The 17045-nt window shown below is 46.9% G+C and overlaps 1 protein-coding gene across 4 annotated transcripts; it reads right to left on the reverse strand.

The window, feature by feature from the left end:
* Positions 1-6087: 6087 nt before the first annotated feature.
* On the reverse strand, positions 6088-16579 carry tes (testis derived transcript (3 LIM domains)). Of its 4 annotated transcripts, none has more exons than XM_076027205.1 (8): positions 16375-16579; positions 13680-13765; positions 11107-11420; positions 10535-10956; positions 9659-10117; positions 8280-8495; positions 8011-8169; positions 6088-7302 (listed from the first exon to the last, which is right to left on the reverse strand). In XM_076027205.1, the coding sequence occupies exons 1-8, from the start codon at positions 16399-16401 to the stop codon at positions 7111-7113; spliced, it is 1875 nt and encodes a 624-aa protein (XP_075883320.1). In that variant the 5' UTR covers positions 16402-16579; the 3' UTR covers positions 6088-7110. The 4 variants fall into 4 exon arrangements, with proteins under 4 accessions (XP_075883320.1, XP_075883323.1, XP_075883322.1 ...); XM_076027208.1 differs by having other exon boundaries at positions 10535-10716; positions 11017-11420; XM_076027207.1 differs by having other exon boundaries at positions 10535-10716; positions 10987-11420.
* Between the last annotated feature and the right edge of the window lie 466 nt (positions 16580-17045).

Here is a 17045-nt window from a genome sequence, read left to right on the forward strand (position 1 = left end):
AGCTGAAGTTTTTTTTTCCTTTCTTTTTTTCAGACACTGAAGGAGTTAAAGTCAAGCCTTCTGGGTATTGGTTAACAGCGGAGAGAGTGCGTCAAAGAGTAAAAAATGGGAAGTTGGCTATTGTTTGTTTGGTTTAAAAGATAGGTTCTGAAACATCCCAGTTGGTTCCGACTTCCCAAAGGCCGTTTTTAATGAGGTCTGAAAGGTCTTGATGCAGGTGTGGAGGTTAATCTGTGTCAGTTTGTGGAGAGAGGCAGTGGTATGAAAGATCCAGGCCCCTCCTTCTCACACACACACACACACACACACACACACACACTGAACAGCGTCAGACAGCTGTTTCGTTATCAGTTGGGAGTCTTCTTTCTTTCTTTCTCTCTCTCTCTCTCTCTCTCTCTCTCTCTCTCTCTCTCTCTCTCTCTCCCTGTGTGTGTGTGTGTGTGTGTGTGTGAAGGATTTTCCACTGCTCTGCCTGGCACAGCAGTAGAATCCCCTCATTATGACCAGATGGTTAAAAAAGACAAATCAAAGAGGCTTTTACACACACACACACACACACACACACACACACACCTGAGAGCACTTATGTGCAGAGCTCACTCATATTCACCTACCGCCAGGTCACATGCAGTGTTTTGAAACGCTTCACTTGCAGATGCACAAGCCGCTTCTCTCGCATCTCTGCAGGGGGCGCCACAACCTCCATCTCTATGGCATAGTCACAGGGCCACATGCATTCATGCACTTTTACAGAAGAGAGAATAAAAAAATAAATAAATAGAAATTGCAGCCTGGAAAGGTTTTTCATGTAGAGTCAAAGGTCAAGCAGTTATCCTGGATGGTCACATGACCGATGTGCCTTAAGGTTGCAAAGGATGGTTAAGACTTTTTAATATGATAATAAAGAAATTTAAAAATTGTTGGCCTTCAGAGGAGCACGAGAAGGTTGAGTTGACTTCACTCAACCTTCTGGACTACGAAGCCCCAGACGGCTGACAAGCTTCACCAACAACAGAGGAGCAGCCGTTATCTTGAAAAGATTCATTGTTCTTCCTCCGATAGAGACAGAGTTAAAAACATGTGGTGCCCTGAAACCACCTGCGGGAGCCCAACGCAAATTGTCCGAGCAGCAGCAGCAGCAGCAGCAGCAGCAGCAGCAGCAGCAGCAGAAGAAGAAAAGTCGTGCCGGTCGAATGACACCACAGTGCTACATTGTTCTCGATGATGCCGCTCCCGTTTCCAGCGGAACAGCTCTTAAAAAGAAAAGAAAAAGAAAGAACCTTTGGCGGCTGTATTTAACCAGAAAAAAAGTCACAAAAAGTCACACTATGATTGCTGTGGAAGAAAAAAAAGAACAGCTGTTATTTATATTATTATATTTTATCAAAAGGAAGATAAAAATCCCACAGATCTGCCAAGCATTCCATGCTGATGCCACGCAGGTTTTACATCACAACCTCGTTACTACTACTACTATTATTATTATTAGTAGTAGTATTAGTAGTAGTTGTAGTATTATGCTGTAATCTTGGGTCAAGAGGGCAGCGTCAAGCTTTTTTCTCTCTCTTTCCAGCCAGCAACGGTGTGTAGGAAAGGAAAACCGGTGTGACTGACAATGGCAGGAAGCTGTGAGCAGAATAGTTAGCGACAGCGCTAACACACACGGGCAAGCTGCAGAACAAACTTGTGGAAATCTGACGCTTGCAGTGCCTGCAGTAATAACCCCAGAACTATTTCAGAAAACATCGCTGGTCGTTAGCAACTCTACCTGTGCGATTACAGCGCTAGACGCACTTAACTACTAATAGCTTCGCAATTAGGTTTTTTTTTTTTTTTTAATTCTGGGGTGTGCGGGTTCCTTCACAATGAGCCTGCTGTGGTGTTTACACCGTGAGTGTTCAGCAAGCTGTTTACAATAATATTTACTTGCTGTTTGACGTCACCTTCAACTTTCTGCAGAACCTGGCATTTTGATTTGCCTTCCCCCTGCGGCTGGAGTTAGCGGCTAAATGCTGCAATGTTGTTTTTAAATCTTTCAACTCGTGCTTGACTGTTTTCACTGCCAGCTTTACCATTCAGTTTTAGCCGCAGCCTCTCAGCTTGTCAACACTCTGGGAACATTAGCTTGACTAAATTAGCAGCGGGGCTCATGCCCTGCATGAAATATCAGATCTGTTTCGCTCCCTTGATTGAAACTATCGCAGCGTCAGCGAATCAGTTGCAAAGATAAAGTGAGACCCTCCATGAAAGAACTTTAAACAGCCTGCAACTCATGCGCCGTGTTTATCTCACACCCAACACCTTATCATGAAATGCAAACAGTAACTAGGAGACGAAAAGTCTCCGGAATAGAACATACAGTGTCAATAAAACGCTCCACAACCCGGAGACGATCCGGTGGTGTCGCCATTAGACACTGTGTAAATATTCGAGGAACGTCAGGCTCGTCACGTCTGTCGTCTAGGTTCAAAGTCACATTCAGCCTTTAGTTGTTACTGTAACAGTTTTGGGGTGAGCGGATATGCCGGATGAAATGTTCTATCTGTCTTATTTGTTTAACGAGTCCCATCTGGGAGAGAGCCAGTAGAAAATGTTGGGGGAAAGAGGAGAACATTCACGGAAGGACCGATTGGAATGAACCTTTTGACCCAAACTGTATCCAAAGCTGATACCCCATGAGTCAGGAGGGCATCTTGACGGAAGCCCTTCAACATGTTTGTTTTTTGTTTTGTTTTTTTTACTTGAAATGTTATCCTTGTAACATTTGGCTGATTCTACCTGGATTTTGTTGGTCTTATTTTTTTTTTGTAAGAGATGTTGCAGCCAAAGTTTTTTTTTTTTTTTTTTTCAGAGCCTGAAGGATCATTGTCGAGAAGGCAGGACTTGACTTGACGGCTGCTAAAAGCTATTGAACAATAGATGCCTGTGAATGTTCCGTATCGCCCCTGCGGAAGAAAACCTCATTGAGATGTCTGGGCCTGTTTGAACTGCGACGTTAGCTCCCCGCATCGGCTGAAAAAGACCAAACAAAACAGCTGACTTATCAGGCGAGTGGAGCCACCCCTGAAACAAAACACTTCCCCGGGAGAAAGACACGAGCGTGCCGATGTTCCTCATTAATAACACGATCTTTTAATAAAAAAAAATGATCTCACAGCGTTAGCGCCTCCTATCAGCGTAAGCCCGTTGTTGAGTGAAACGTTTCGAGCCGCAGGGAATAGAAAACCTGTCCAACATTTGTTCAACAGGTGCTTCAAACGTGACGGCAGACGTTTTTACGGCCCTGCAGCTCTGCCTGCACGTCATAAAAGCCCCTCTACTCCGACGAACACAGACACACGACGTTCATAGAGGAGAGAGACCCCTACTGGACATTTGAAATACTCTCCTGCAGGCGGTCTCCAGGGAAGATCAGGAGACTTTCCTTCAGACTCTGATTGAATCTCAAGGTTTACAGATGAATCAATATCGACTCTTTTCCCTTTTCCCTTAAGAGTCATTATTGGTGTTTGAATAAATGATATCAGGACGCCATCACTGTTAGTTGTTGAGATTTTGATTTGGTAATCACCTTTGTTGCACTTTTGAACTGTCTGCCCAAAAATTCAAGTTTCCAAAGACAGAAATTCCCTAATTCAGTGCAATTACAACCCACTTACAATTCAAATGCGCTATGCATTAATGCCTTGGTTTATTGAGAACCTGGAACCAGATTATAAATTTTGGAAGATCAGATAGGCTCTGTTGGCTTCTTCTGAGGATATTACTCCAGCAGCAGCAGAAGAAGAATGCCTGAAAGTGTACAATAAAATAAAATAAAATCTGGTTTCCATATATTCCATGTACCAACAGGTGTCTGGCAGCAGCATCAAAGCATCGGTCAGGCACTGCACAGCCAGGCTGAGAACTAATGCTGCAGATGTAAATCGCATGAAAACTCTCCTGTGAAGAATCACAGACACAAGACCATGAGGAGCACGAGGGATTTTGACACTGTGAAGATCTGCAGCTCCGTTTAAACTTTAAATTACCCACAAAGTGGGCAGAGAGAGAGAGAGAGAGAGAGAGAGAGAGTTAGAGGTCAGAGTGATTGTTACAAATGGTGGCTGATATGGCTCTCTGATATGGAGCCATATCAGAGAGTCCTTTAACTTAATACTCAGTTGTGGAGATGCCATGTTGAAGGAGAGGCTGAAACAGTCCGCGTGTCTTACTGTCTTTGAACATGACGGCTCCTGTTGGATGAAACAACCCTCCTCTGGAACGACATTCCATAAAAATGAATCGCTCCTGATCTCTCCTCCGCCCTCTGCCCAGGAATGTGGGAGGAGAGTTTGTGGCGATTTCAGGGGGCTGGCACCTGCACCTACGAGGAACGTATTTCTGAGATTCCACCAGGCTGTATGTGCATGTTTATGTTTCACCCCGATCGATAAAAGCTGGCCTGCCAAAACTGGATCCGACTCCGAGTTGTCAAGACCCGCGTTTTAATTTCACCACCAGCGGCAAAGCTTTGGCTAAATTAAATTGTGATATTTTGTACTTTTGTCTGGAAACAGTAACGCTGAAAGTCGCTTTTTTTCAAACTTCTTGTTCTTTCAGCGGCCTGGTTCACTCCGTGTGGCCACGCCCTATCGTGTCACATCATTCCACCACTAAATGTCATGGTTTTGCGCTGCAATTTCACCAAAACAAACCTGCTCCCTGCAGGTTTGAGCAAACAGGACCATCACTGTTAGCGTCACAGCCATCGGACGTCCCTCTTTGGATTACTGTTGTATTTGTGTTGCATTACTACTTTTGTCCAAAGGCAGTGTTGCACAGCAGCCAAATCACAAAACTAGTAAAATGTTTTCAAAAAACCAAAATTACAACTTAAGAAAGTTGAGCTTTGAGATATTATGCATTACTTTTTGGAGTCATGGTGACAAAAACTTGAAGAGATCATCTCGGGTCAACCTCTGTCTTTTCCCATGTGACTCTGACTCATCGGCCTCACGCTGGCACACAAGCCGCCGCTGTTTACGACTGGGGTTTTATCAAGGCCAACTGTTGAGCTGAGACCAACAGAGTCAACACCGGAATTCTCTTTTAACTTCAAAGGTGCAGCACACTTCCATGCAGTTGGTGCGTCCACCTGTCTACTTCTATTGACACATGCTGATAGACTTTAACGGTGCTCAGTGCCCTCTAGCTCTCACAGGACAACCAGGAACAGGCCAAATCACTCAATACCAAGTTGGGTAAACCACAAACCAATCAGCACCTTTTCACAGAAGAAACCTCGTGGTGCAGAACCTTCAGAGACACAAAAACCACTGCGCTAACAAGAGGAAAGGCCCGGCCCTGCTTTGAGCAACTTTTCGGACTCCCATGGCATCCTTCGCAAAGTTGAAGCTGAGTTCTTTTTAACGGCCGAGCGGGGAATTTTCATTTCCTGCGACAAGGATGGAACGGAACAAGCGAAGCAATGTTTTCTGTCAGGACGACGGCAGGTTGGAGTCGTAACCCCGGCAGGGCAACCAGGTAACCAACACGCTAGCTAGCTTGCTGGCTAGCCGGCTTGCTCACATCAGGCCGGCCAGAGTGGAGCTGAAAGGAGGGAAATAGCTGCGCCGCTCCGGGCCGCCTGCCACCGAAGACAATGGGTCTCCTCAGAGATGGAGCTTCCTTGAATTGTGTTTGCAGTTTCCACGCGCTGAATGAAAAACACGTTTAGGCTCTGAGGTGGTTTTTCCACCACGGTCTGCCGGCTGCAGGGTTTCCATCAGGGCGGACCAGCTGATCGGACTCCCTCAAGGCGTGTTGTGGAAAGAGTGCCAAGACAAATATTTAAAGTGCACTAAGTCCACATGCCTGTTAAGACTGATGATGATGGTGATTAGGGAGAAAATAATCATCAGAAAAGCAGCAGCTGAGTGGTTAATTGTGTTAAAAAAAATATACTAACAACTGTAATTTTCCTCCCCAAATAACTATAAAACACAGTGCTTACCAGAAAAATAATAGCGTCGCAGTGCATCAATTCTGAGCGTTCATGTCACTGAAAATCCAACTCCAACTCCCCCAAAAAAATCCAAGCAGAGATATTGCAAAGAAACATTTATTTTTTTCAATAAAGAGAACATTATTTAGTTGAATTTTCTAAAATAACTTGTTCCACTTCTTTCAAATCAATATTCCACGAGTCAACATATTAATTTATTCTATTAAATCAACACTAATGCTGCACAGGTGGATGCAGTAAACCAGCAAATGGTTGGTGGACAATTGTTTGCAACACTGATTTGTGACCATTTCTCAGAAAGTCTGATCAAACAGCAGCAACGTCCAGTCAAGCGGGGTGTTTCTGCCAAGTCCAGAGGCCTCGTGGGAAACGACTGAAGCCGCCATGCTCATGAAGTAACACCTGCGTGAACAGACGACCAGCTTAAAGTGCAGCTTGTTGCCAAAAGGTTCAAGGCACAAAAAAAACAAACGAAACAAAAAATATGAATTTGATTTGATGGAATTTCCAGTGTTTGCCATATTCAATGCACTTTTATTCTCAGGAACATATTAGTGGTTTTAACCGTCAGGACCCAGTGGGTCGTCCAAGTATTTTAGGATGTAAATTTCCTTTCATTTCATTAATAGTTCAAGAAATGTTCTCTCCCTCTCTCTCTCTCTCTTCAATTATTAAACATTTTTTTTTTTTACTGGACAACACTCGATGCTGAGGAAATACTGCTCAGTACATGGTTGCATTAAAGGGTGTGATTATCAGTAGTTTTTCTCAGTTCAACGTGTAAAAGCAGGCACATAGATTCTACACTGACAGTACAAGACCATTGATCACACAGCTTCAAAATGAACAAAAAAATGATAATAATCTCATCATGGTGGGAAAAAGGAAGGAAACAAAAAGATTTTAAGGCAGAAGATGACAGAGGAGACCTGGAAGCTTCCATCGATTTGTTCTCCGACCTGCTGGAAGACGGGAAGTAGTCCAAATAAGGCAAACGGTGTGTGTGTGATAGAAGTGGGCGGGGCTCTGTGGCTCCACCCATCCGTCCTCGTCCTCCTCTCCACCGTCGCACCTGGTTTCAAATCAGGGTGGATCTCCGACTCTTAGGCCGCGACTTTCTTCTTGCACTCCACCGAGCAGAAGAGGGCGCCCTGGACGGCCATGAAGCGCTGGCCTATCAGACACTTGGCGCAACCGGCGCACTTGAAGCACTCTGGCTCGGCGTGCCAGTGGTGCTCGCCGTAGGAGACCCGCTGGGCTTCGGGCTCCAGCGGCTTCTGGCACGACGCACATTTCTGGAAAGAGACGAGGTTTCACTTCAACGGTCTCCAATTTTTCTTCAAACTTATTTGCCAAAGACACTCCCCCGCCACATGCCATGATGAACAGAACATGCGTGTTCAACGATAGAATAAATAAACATAAAATGCAATGCATCTCTCCGGGTTCTCCGGCTTCCTCCCACCAATCCAAAAACACGCATGTGAGGTGAATTGGAAACTCTAAATCGACTGTAGGTGTGCGTGTGTGAGGGTGAATGGTTGTTTGTCTCTATGTGGCCCTGCGGTGAACTGGCGACTTGTCCAGGGTGTCACCCTGCCTTCGCCCTATGACAGCTGGGAGAGGCTCCAGCTGACCATGAGCTCAGGAGGAAGCGGAATATGGAAGACGGATGGATGGGTGGAAAATGAAATCTATTTAAATTCACTTTCTGTGTGCATTTAACACCTGTTAACATTATGTAAGTGAATTTATAAAAAAAATAAAAAGGGAGATTTGGACCTCCCTCCACCAGGGGGAGGGGTCTTCTTGTCCCACACAACCGCCAATGTGGCTTATGCCTAGAAACGCCCCTGCAAAGGAAGAGGTTTGCTGCAAAAGCAAGTAGGTTCATTCTGAGATTGAACTGAAACCCTCAATTCTAAAGATGTCGGTGGAAAAACAGAGGTTATTTAAAAAAACAACCACAAAAACCACCGGCAGGTAAAGAAGTAGGTCCTCACCACGGCGTAGTTCCTCATGTAGCAGGGCTCGCAGACGGGTTTGTCCTTCTCCATGACGTACGTCTCCCCGGCGAGGACGCAGTCGCACTCGAAGCAGCAGAAGTGCTTCAGGTGCCAGTTCTGGCCCTCGGCCTGCGTGTACTCGTTGCAGAAGATCAGCTGCGGACACACGGGCGCGGAGCATCAGCGCGACCGAACCCCACCTGCGCATCCTATAATGCAAAGGCAAACCCCCCCCCACCCCCCTCCCTGCCCCACGCCCTCCTCACCTCGTCGCAGCCGCCGCAGCGCGGCTTCTCGCTGTCGCCGTAGTGGCGGCCGCAGTACATCTTGCCCTTCTTCCAGAAGTAGATCATGTCCACCAGCAGCTCCTGGCAGGTGCAGCACACGAAGCAGGCCGGGTGCCACAGCTTGTCGTAGCCGGCCCGCTCGGCGTAGACGGCCGGCTCGCCGCGGGCCATCGGCTGCTGGCAGTGGTTGCATGTCTGGCAGGGGACAGGAGTAATCACTGACAACTGTGTTGGAAATGCTTTTCGGACTTATTAATCAATATAATAAGATATTAAGACGGCTAGTCAGATATAGGGGGAATTAACTTCAATTTTCTTCAAAAACTGTGCCGAGGTAGCTTTGAAACCCGGCCTACTGGCCTACCACAGAGCTCTGACAAGAAATACAGCGGTGATGCCGCAGGACATGAAAAGAAGCAGCAGAAGCAGCGACTGGCCAATTTGTTTTCTTAAACTTTTGCTCCAGGTATTCTGCGACACTCGGAACAAAAGCCGCCTCAGTATAAATAAAGCTGTCGGAACGCACCGCTCACATCCTGTCCTCAAACATTCTGCTGCTAACAAACGGTGATTATGCGCTTCCAGCACTTCAGCAGTGTTTCGCACAAAGGCTCATTTCCGCCTCAGAGTGGAGCCTGGAAACAGTCGAGCCAGGTCACAGAAAAATTCTGAATGACGCTGTTTTCTTTTTTTGTTTTTTTTTTCTTCCTTTAGCACGACACTTAGTGGACTTCACAGATGAACAGAGAACTGTGCTGGCAGCTCTTGGTGCTGATTGTCTAGGAGCTGAATTATGGAGACTTGATATAAAGTGGGGGAAAAAAGGACAAACACAGGAAAAAAAAAAAAAAAAAAATGAACATATTTGCCGTCGATTACAGAGCCAGCACTGCTGTTTTTTTTTTTAAGCGTCAAAGCCCTTTTGCAGACGTGACTCAGAGAAGCCCAGGATAAATCACAGGACTTCACACAGCAGAGATAACTGGCTGCACCTGGTGGAGAGAAAACGGCTCCAGCTGCGACTCATGACTCACTACAACCGCTACGAGATCACCAATTAGCGCGCTGCACTGGAAAGACTGAGTCAAAGCTGATGTTGAGGCTCCCCCTAGTGGACTATGTTGGGATAACATAAAAAAAAAAAAAAAAACTTAACTGACGGAGTAGGTACAAAATCTGTGCGACTACGTCGTCACATACGGCAACTCTCTAAGGACAAACTACATTGCGGCCGAACGAACGAACAAATGATAGATAGATAGATAGATAGATAGATAGATAGATAGATAATCTATCAAGTTAGACAAATTATATCTAACTATCTATCTTGTCTATCTCTGTGATTTGAAAGCGCTTACGAAGGTTTGCTGCTGCCCTCCGGCTGGTTGAGCTCCGGGGAAATTCATGGCTCCAGCGGTGGCTGGCGTACCCGTGGCTCCTCCGGCCGGACCAGACCCCGCCCCACCCGGACCCGAGGCCAGTCCAGCACCAGCGGCGGGTCTGGTCCCGCCAGCCTGAGCTCCACCCGGACCGGCAGCCCCGCCAGCTGCCGCTCCAGTCCCACTCTTCCCTCCTGCCTGGACCTGGGCCATGTCCTCCGGCAGCAGCACGTCTCCCATGCCCAGGACCTCATCCTTGTACTTGCGGACAAACTGCTCCATCTTCTTCACCTCGGCCGGGCTCAGCTCGTGGCACTTGGACGGGTCCTGGTCGTGCTCCGGCAGCTGGCGGGCCATCTGTTGCCGGCGGTAGGCGGCTCCCTCCGTCCCGGCCACGGGACGCTTCTCCGGGGGCAGCAGCTGGATGTAGCGCACCGCCTGCAACGTCCGAAATATGGAGGAACTGTTAATGTAGGTAGAGAAAATACTGCCCGGAGGACAAAGACAGAGGCAGGGGCAATAAAAAAAGAGTTTTGGGCGGGAGGCTGAAAGCCTTGTGGTGAGAAAGCTGAGGAAAATAAGGCTCCTTATAATCAGACATAGCCTAAACAAACTGATAAAAAAGCTGTCAGCTGAGTAGAACTAGCCAACCAAACAGGAAATGAGAAAAGTCAACCATGAAGCTGCTTGACAATTAAAAAAAACAGCAACACATTATCTTCTTCACTTTGGAAAGTCTAATTTTCTGACAAAAATAAACCCAAATTAACGATAAGACAATAAAATTGTGAAGCTTTAACCTTAAAATGTGTGTTTCAATAAACAAAACCATGAACACATTCTCAGGCGTCTCACCAGATACTGGTTGGGCACCCGTGGCGCCCACTCGTAGGTGACAGACTTGACCGGGACGTCTTTAGGAAGCGATGCAACGGTTGCGGCCACCGCGCTGGAAGAGGGCGGCGCCCTGCTGGAGCCGGCAGCGGCGACACCTGCTGGTGAGAGTTGAGCCTGGGCGCCGCCGGGAGCCGGCCAACCTGCAGCAGTTCCTCCAGGGGCAGCTGAACCTGCAGCAGCTCCTCTGGCACCCGGCCAACCTGCAGCAGCTCCTCCAGGGGCAGCTGAACCTGCAGCAGCTCCTCTGGCACCCGGCCAACCTGTAGCAGCTCCTCCAGGGGCAGCCGAACCTGCAGCAGCTCCTCCAGGGGCAGCCAAACCTGCAGCAGCTCCTCCAGGGGCAGCCGAACCTGCAGCAGCTCCTCCAGGGGCAGCCGAACCTGCAGCAGCTCCTCTGGCACCCGGCGGACCTGCAGCAGGTCCTCCAGGAGCCACCGAACCTGCAGCAGGTCCTCCAGGAGCCGCAAAACCTGCAGCACCTCCTCCGGCACCCGGCGAACGTGCAGCAGGTCCTCCAGGAGCCGCTGAACCTGCAGCAGCTCCTCTGGCACCCGGCGAACCTGCAGCAGCTCTGCCGGGCTGCACCGAGCCGGCGGCGGCAGCAGAGGGCAGCACGGTGGCAGCAGTGGAGGCACTGGGCGGGACGACGTGGGCGGTGGCCGGGCCGGCCAGCGTGATGGTCATGGCGTTGCCCTTGTAGCCGGGGATGCCGTCCTTCTTGAGCTTGGCGATGAGGCCGGTGTACTTGGTGTCCTCGAACAGCTTCCCCACCTTTTTGTCCTCCTCTGAGTTCATGTGCACGTTGTGCTCCGTCAGGCCACATTTACAGTTTCGACAGATTTTCCTGCAGACCAGAGGGAAACCATTTAGGGTTTTTGTTTCCCCTTTTTTTTTTTTTTTTTTTGCTTTTGTTGCTTTTCTTGACTGTTTGCCACGTGCTGTAGGAGTAAATAACTGTTTAGTTTTAATCTCTCAACTTTAGCAAAGAGACATTTAAAGGCCCCATATGGGGCAAGATAGGAAAAAAAGGTCTGAAAACAGCCTCTGCAGCCCTGAACTACGAAAGAGGATCAGGGCCAAAAGAAGAGAAAAAAAAAATATTGCAGGAAGGAGATTTTTATTCGGGTTTTCATTTTGAGTTTTAAGTTGAAATTCCGTGAAGTCAAAATTTCGTGAAAAAAGTCGACGTATAAAAAGATGATATTTCCTGAATAGACTCAACATAAAAAAAGATGAAATTTCGTGAAAAAAGTTGACGCAAATAAAATGGAAGTTGACGAGAAGACTGGATGGATGATGGATAAGCCAGTTACCCACAGTTAAAAGTAAATTACTGAAAAACAGGTGTATCCCACAAGGTTCACCCAGTAATCAGGAAACTGGTGAAAATGGAAGCACTTAACTAGTCTTTGTGCGCAGAGCCTTTTGGCTTTATTCTCGACATTTTGAGTTACTTCACGTTGACATTGATTACAAAATTTCGATTGTATTCAAGAAATTTCTTCTTTTTTACATCAACTTTACTCTGAAAATTTCGACTTTAAGCTCAAAATTTCAACTTTACTCTTGAATTGGAAACTTGATATTTTAACTTAATTTGTGTCTCTTCTTGTGGCTCTAATCCTCATTCGCACTGAACTGATTTGGAAACAAATCAAATCAAATCAAAGATTTTAGCCAGTACAGCTCTGCAGCTCCCAGCTGTGCTGGAGTTGCTCTAACTGACACACCACTAACCCAGTCTGGGAAACTCTGCAGAGCAGGACGTCTTACGTGCCTCGACACAGCCTGCTCTGTGTCTCCGGGGGAAACTCTGACTTAATTTATGACTGCCAGCCTGCTTTGGCAGGGGAAGGCCAAAAGCAGGCTTTTGGCCTGCTTTCGGCAGGCCAAAAGAGAGCGAGAGCTTCTTATTTTCAGTGCTCAACGATGCTGCAACTCACGCTCATATACCGGAGTATAAAGTTAGTCTACCTGTCCTCTTTGCAGAGCAGTGGGAGACCGGGAGTGTCCCTCAGACCTGAACCCAGGACCTCCCAGACTGGGCGAGTGGTTCCAGCACAGCAGGGAAAAAACAACTGCATCCACCATCCATTTTTTTTTTGGTGAATGCAGCCCCAGGCTGAAGGTCAGTCAGCCGGGCAGAATGGCCAACAGCCCAGCAGCATTGTGGACCTTTGTTCTGGTGCAGCGGCGGAGGCCGCAGCACCTGGAGCCATCTGCAGGGAACCTGGCCGAGCGTGGCCTGGTTATTATGCCCACACGGCAGTGTGCAAGTGTGTGTGTGTGTGTGTGTGTGTGTGTGTGTGTGTGTGTGTGCGTGCGTGAGAAAGAGAGTTTTGTTGTATTGTGCGCTGTGCGCTATCATAAAAAGTGACAACGGGCCGTTTCCTGTGTCATTACTGAGTTATTCCAATTTTTGAACACAATCGTTTTCATCCCAGAAATCGTTTCAGTTCACTTGTGTCGTTTCCAGCCCGGTTGCCAGATCTCATCCAGATGTCGGGGCTGTTTTAAGTGTGGGAACAGTTTAAGCGGGACCAAATTAAAATACTGAATACGGGTCATCTTTAAAAAGAAGACATGTGAGGCTGGGATGTTAACAATTAATCGATTATCAATTAATTAATTTAATCGATTAAATTTAATTAGTCACAATCAATGGAACATTTTTATTACACTGGTTTTTTTGTTAAAAGGCATGGTGTATACCTGTACACCTAGAACAAGTTACTTTTAAACAACTTTCTTTTTTTTTTAAGTTGAAATGTGGCCCATTAGAAGTCAACTTAAAGTCAGAGGACAAATGTTTAGGGTGTTTTTTCGGTTCTCCAACGTAAAAATTGGTCACATTGCACCCTCAACATTATTTGAGGGTTAAATAATGTGTTCCCTCCACATTTTTCATTGTGAAATTCAGGTTCTCATCGTTAAGTTGATTGACCTTTTCAATCGTTAATCGATCGATCGATTAACAAACGATATGGTCAATCAACTAACGATTAATTAGTTAGTCGATAATTTTCATCCCTAATGTGAGGTGACACTGAATGCACAGCAAACTATATTTGGCATCAACATCTGCGATAAAAGGTGCACAAACCTCCAGAAATGCAGCTCAAAGCCCTCACACTTGTCCTTGCATTTCAAGCAGGCGGCTCCGGCGCCAAACTCGTGTCCGAGGGTCATCTGCAGGCCAGGCAACATGAGGGGAATTGGAGAAAAGAAAACACTTTTAGTTTTGAATGCGTAAGCATGAAACGGAAACAAAGAACAGGAAGTGTCTCTTCTTCATGAATTCTTCAGAAATGTTTGCGGCCTTTTAATTGCACAGTCGCAGCAATGTTCATGGACTGATATTAGCTCAAAAGAGAGAGAACATCATGAAAAGGGAACAACAATGAGGTGATGAAGACGATTCTGAATAGCTGAAAAAAAAAATAGAATGTAGCTTTGGCCTAACTTTGCAAATCTAAGTGTGTGGCATGGAAACCAAATGTCCCCGGTGTTTATTTTCAGCCAGAATTCACGGCCTGCATGAAGTCATCTAAACACCGCAAACATTAAAGTGCTGCGTCTGGAGTGTTCACTCCTTCACCCACATGTGGAGCGCAGCGAGGATTGTGGGAGATCTCCGGCTGACGCAATGCGCTGAGCGCGAGCTTTTTCCCTCGGAACATGATGTCACGCACTGCAGTGATTGATTAGCACTGTGGCACGATGACTCACGCACTACTTTTCCGGGTGACAGCGGTGGGAGAGGGGGTTCAGACACAGTGCAGGTCAGGGCGGGCGAGTCACAGGCGGCGGTGAGTCAGTCAGTGCGGCTGAGCCGCTTTGTTACGGAACCGCTCAAATCCGACCAAAAAGTGACGTCGCTTTCATGACACAGACATCCGCCCGCAACTAATCGGACACCTCAAAGGGAATCGGGCTCTGTTTCTAATTTGCATGACTTTCACCACATTGAAATGCATCAAACGCGGCCACATGCCAGGTTATTTGAAGAATGGTTGTTAACTTGTTTAGCAAGCAGGCTAAATTCCCCACTTGAAGCGGAACGCTGGTTTCAGCATCTTAATGTCAGAATTTTCTTTCTCTGCCTTTCATGGTGAGAAACACAAAGGAAAGCAAACAAAGACACATGAAGCTTCCCTGTTGACATGCTATGGAGACATTAAAAGTAACATAACAATAAACAAATGCAACGATGAAGTAATTGTTGAAAACTGTGACTGCTCTCTGTCAGTTCTGAAAGGTATTCCAGCAGACAGAAGGGGGCGTCACTCCTTTCTGCGACCTTGCGTTCACTCAGAGCCCAGGAGCCACAGCCATTCAGGGGTTTGTGCTGCAGAGGCTTCATTAAAACAGCGTCTGCACTCCTGCTTCCACTGCCACGTTCCTTCACACCTGCAGCCTCTCCACGATGGCGAATGACCTTCATTTAGCACAACAACGCACGAAGGCACAGGCTGCATCCGCTCCATTGGCGATGCTGCTGTGGTTCGGCATTAATTGTGGCAGCAGTAATTATGCGACTGACGGATTGACTGAGGCTCCCCTGCAGACGCTGCAGATTTATCTCCAGGCCAGGGATTAAAAGCAGATGACGCGATGAGTGCATCAGTCTGGGTCACCCCTGCTGCTCCGGTCCACTTTCCCGCAGGGGTCTCTTGTATATACTTTGTAAATAAAGCCCCCCCGCGCTGTTTAGGAGCTGGCAAAACAGAGATTTTCAGATAATGAAACGGGCGGGGGGGGGGGGGGGGGGGGGCTCGATTACAGAGATGGAACTTCACAAAAGAGGTCACATCGTGCCTCGGTGGAAAAGACACAATGGCTGGCAACTCTGTGGTACCGCATGACAGGACTATTGGGAATACATGGTGGTCTTTGCCTCAGCAGAAGGTTGACTGTGTTTTGAAGTGTCCTGCTGTGAGAAGGCTTCAGGGTCTGTGCAGTGAAGCCACTGTGTTGCAGAGAATGTAAGCCACAGAGAGGGCTGCGTTACCACCGTCACTCCAATTTACTGCCACTTGGGATCCAGATTGCATGTTTTGGAATTGCGCTGCCCATCATTACGGACCAAAAATGTGCCTGAAGGAATCCCAGCAACGCGTCGCATTACACCCAGTTTTGCGCCTTGGTCATGTTCAGTTTTGAAATCGGTTTATTGACGCAAGTCACTCAATACCACAAGTGAGCGGAAATTACTTGCATGAAATTCAAAACTCGTGAATGATCTTTCTTACTCATACTCATTTTAACCGTTAGTTATCATGTACTTTCTCTTAATGATATATAAGAGAAAGCACTGACATGATATTTTACCAGTGGCGAACCTTGCTTTGTCTTGACGTGTACGACTAATTATTAGTTTATGTGGTAAAAAAAAAAAAAAAAGAAAGAAAGAAAGAAAAAGAAAAAGAAAAAGAAAAAGGAAGAAGGAATCTTTCGTGCTTTCACTGTGTAGCGATATGCTGTGAGAACTGCAACTCGAGACTGGCGTCACTTTAGTCGTTATCCCAAGAAAGAAAACAAAAAGGTACACGCGAAACACACGCTTTTAAGGTGACGTTTTGCTAACCTTTAAAGCACCTATTGTTCTTTATGACGTTGATCCAAGTACTTCTTAACTTTAACACACACACACACAGTTACAAGTAAACCCACACGACACAACCGCAGCAATAGCCGAGCCGAGATGTCGGCCAGTGGCGACACAACTTTTCCTCGCCACCTGCCCGACAGTCGGCGCACCTTTGTCAGGGCGTTACCCCGCCGAGTCCGAGGCTTACCTTCTTCACTTCCTTTTCTATTTCCATGATGCCGTTCTGTCAGAGCAAGCGACGGTCACTTGGTCCAATAGCGGCGAGGGAAGCAGCGGAGAAACAAACAGCTGCCAGAAACAAAACAAAAAAACAGGGTTGAAAAGGGAGGCAGCGTACTAATGATACTGCCCTACGCTTCCTCTCTGCTTTCCCTCGGAGCGAGGTCCGGAATCGCGAGACATCGAGTTAAGTATATTTAATATTGTATTTCCGGCATTGTCCTTCAAAATGAGAGCACGTTGACATGGAACCAGAACTTGTCAAAAGTTTGTATGGACTAATAAACTACACACCCCACTACACATACATAATAAAACTTCAGAAATCACACAGTAGACCATCTTAAAATGCAGTTATGTTTTACCGGTCTTAAGGGAACTTCGCTGTATCTTTAGTATTTTTGTCTCTTATTTTGAAGACAGTGATTCATGAGTTGCCGTCAAACGCTTTCGTTTTTCGTCGAACTTAACACAAACGTTTGCCCAGTAGGTCCCGTTCACTTTTCATTGATTTTCTGGGCGGTGCTTGGAGCTGTGACAAGCCTTCATTATGACCAATCGAATGAGAGAAGACTGAGTGGTAGCGTTCAAGAGGGCTGATCGGAGAACAGCTTGGGCGTGGTCACGTAACAAAAGGAC

Source organism: Nelusetta ayraudi, unplaced genomic scaffold, assembly GCF_046127955.1.
Source record: "Nelusetta ayraudi isolate G7.1 ecotype Tasmania unplaced genomic scaffold, CSIRO-AGI_Nayr_v1 ptg000020l, whole genome shotgun sequence".
In the NCBI taxonomy this organism is placed as follows: Eukaryota; Metazoa; Chordata; class Actinopteri; order Tetraodontiformes; family Monacanthidae; genus Nelusetta; species Nelusetta ayraudi.

What these genes read in the sequence shown, in the direction of transcription:
- tes (XM_076027204.1), bottom strand. Translation starts at nt 16,401, where the DNA reads ATGGAAATAGAAAAGGAAGTGAAGAAG. An exon ending in TTTGAGCTGCATTTCTGGAG is followed by an intron (nt 11,421 to 13,679) that starts GTTTGTGCACCT and finishes TCTGGTCTGCAG; the next exon opens with GAAAATCTGTCGAAACTGTA. An exon ending in ACATGAGGAACTACGCCGTG is followed by an intron (nt 7,303 to 8,010) that starts GTGAGGACCTAC and finishes GTCTCTTTCCAG; the next exon opens with AAATGTGCGTCGTGCCAGAA.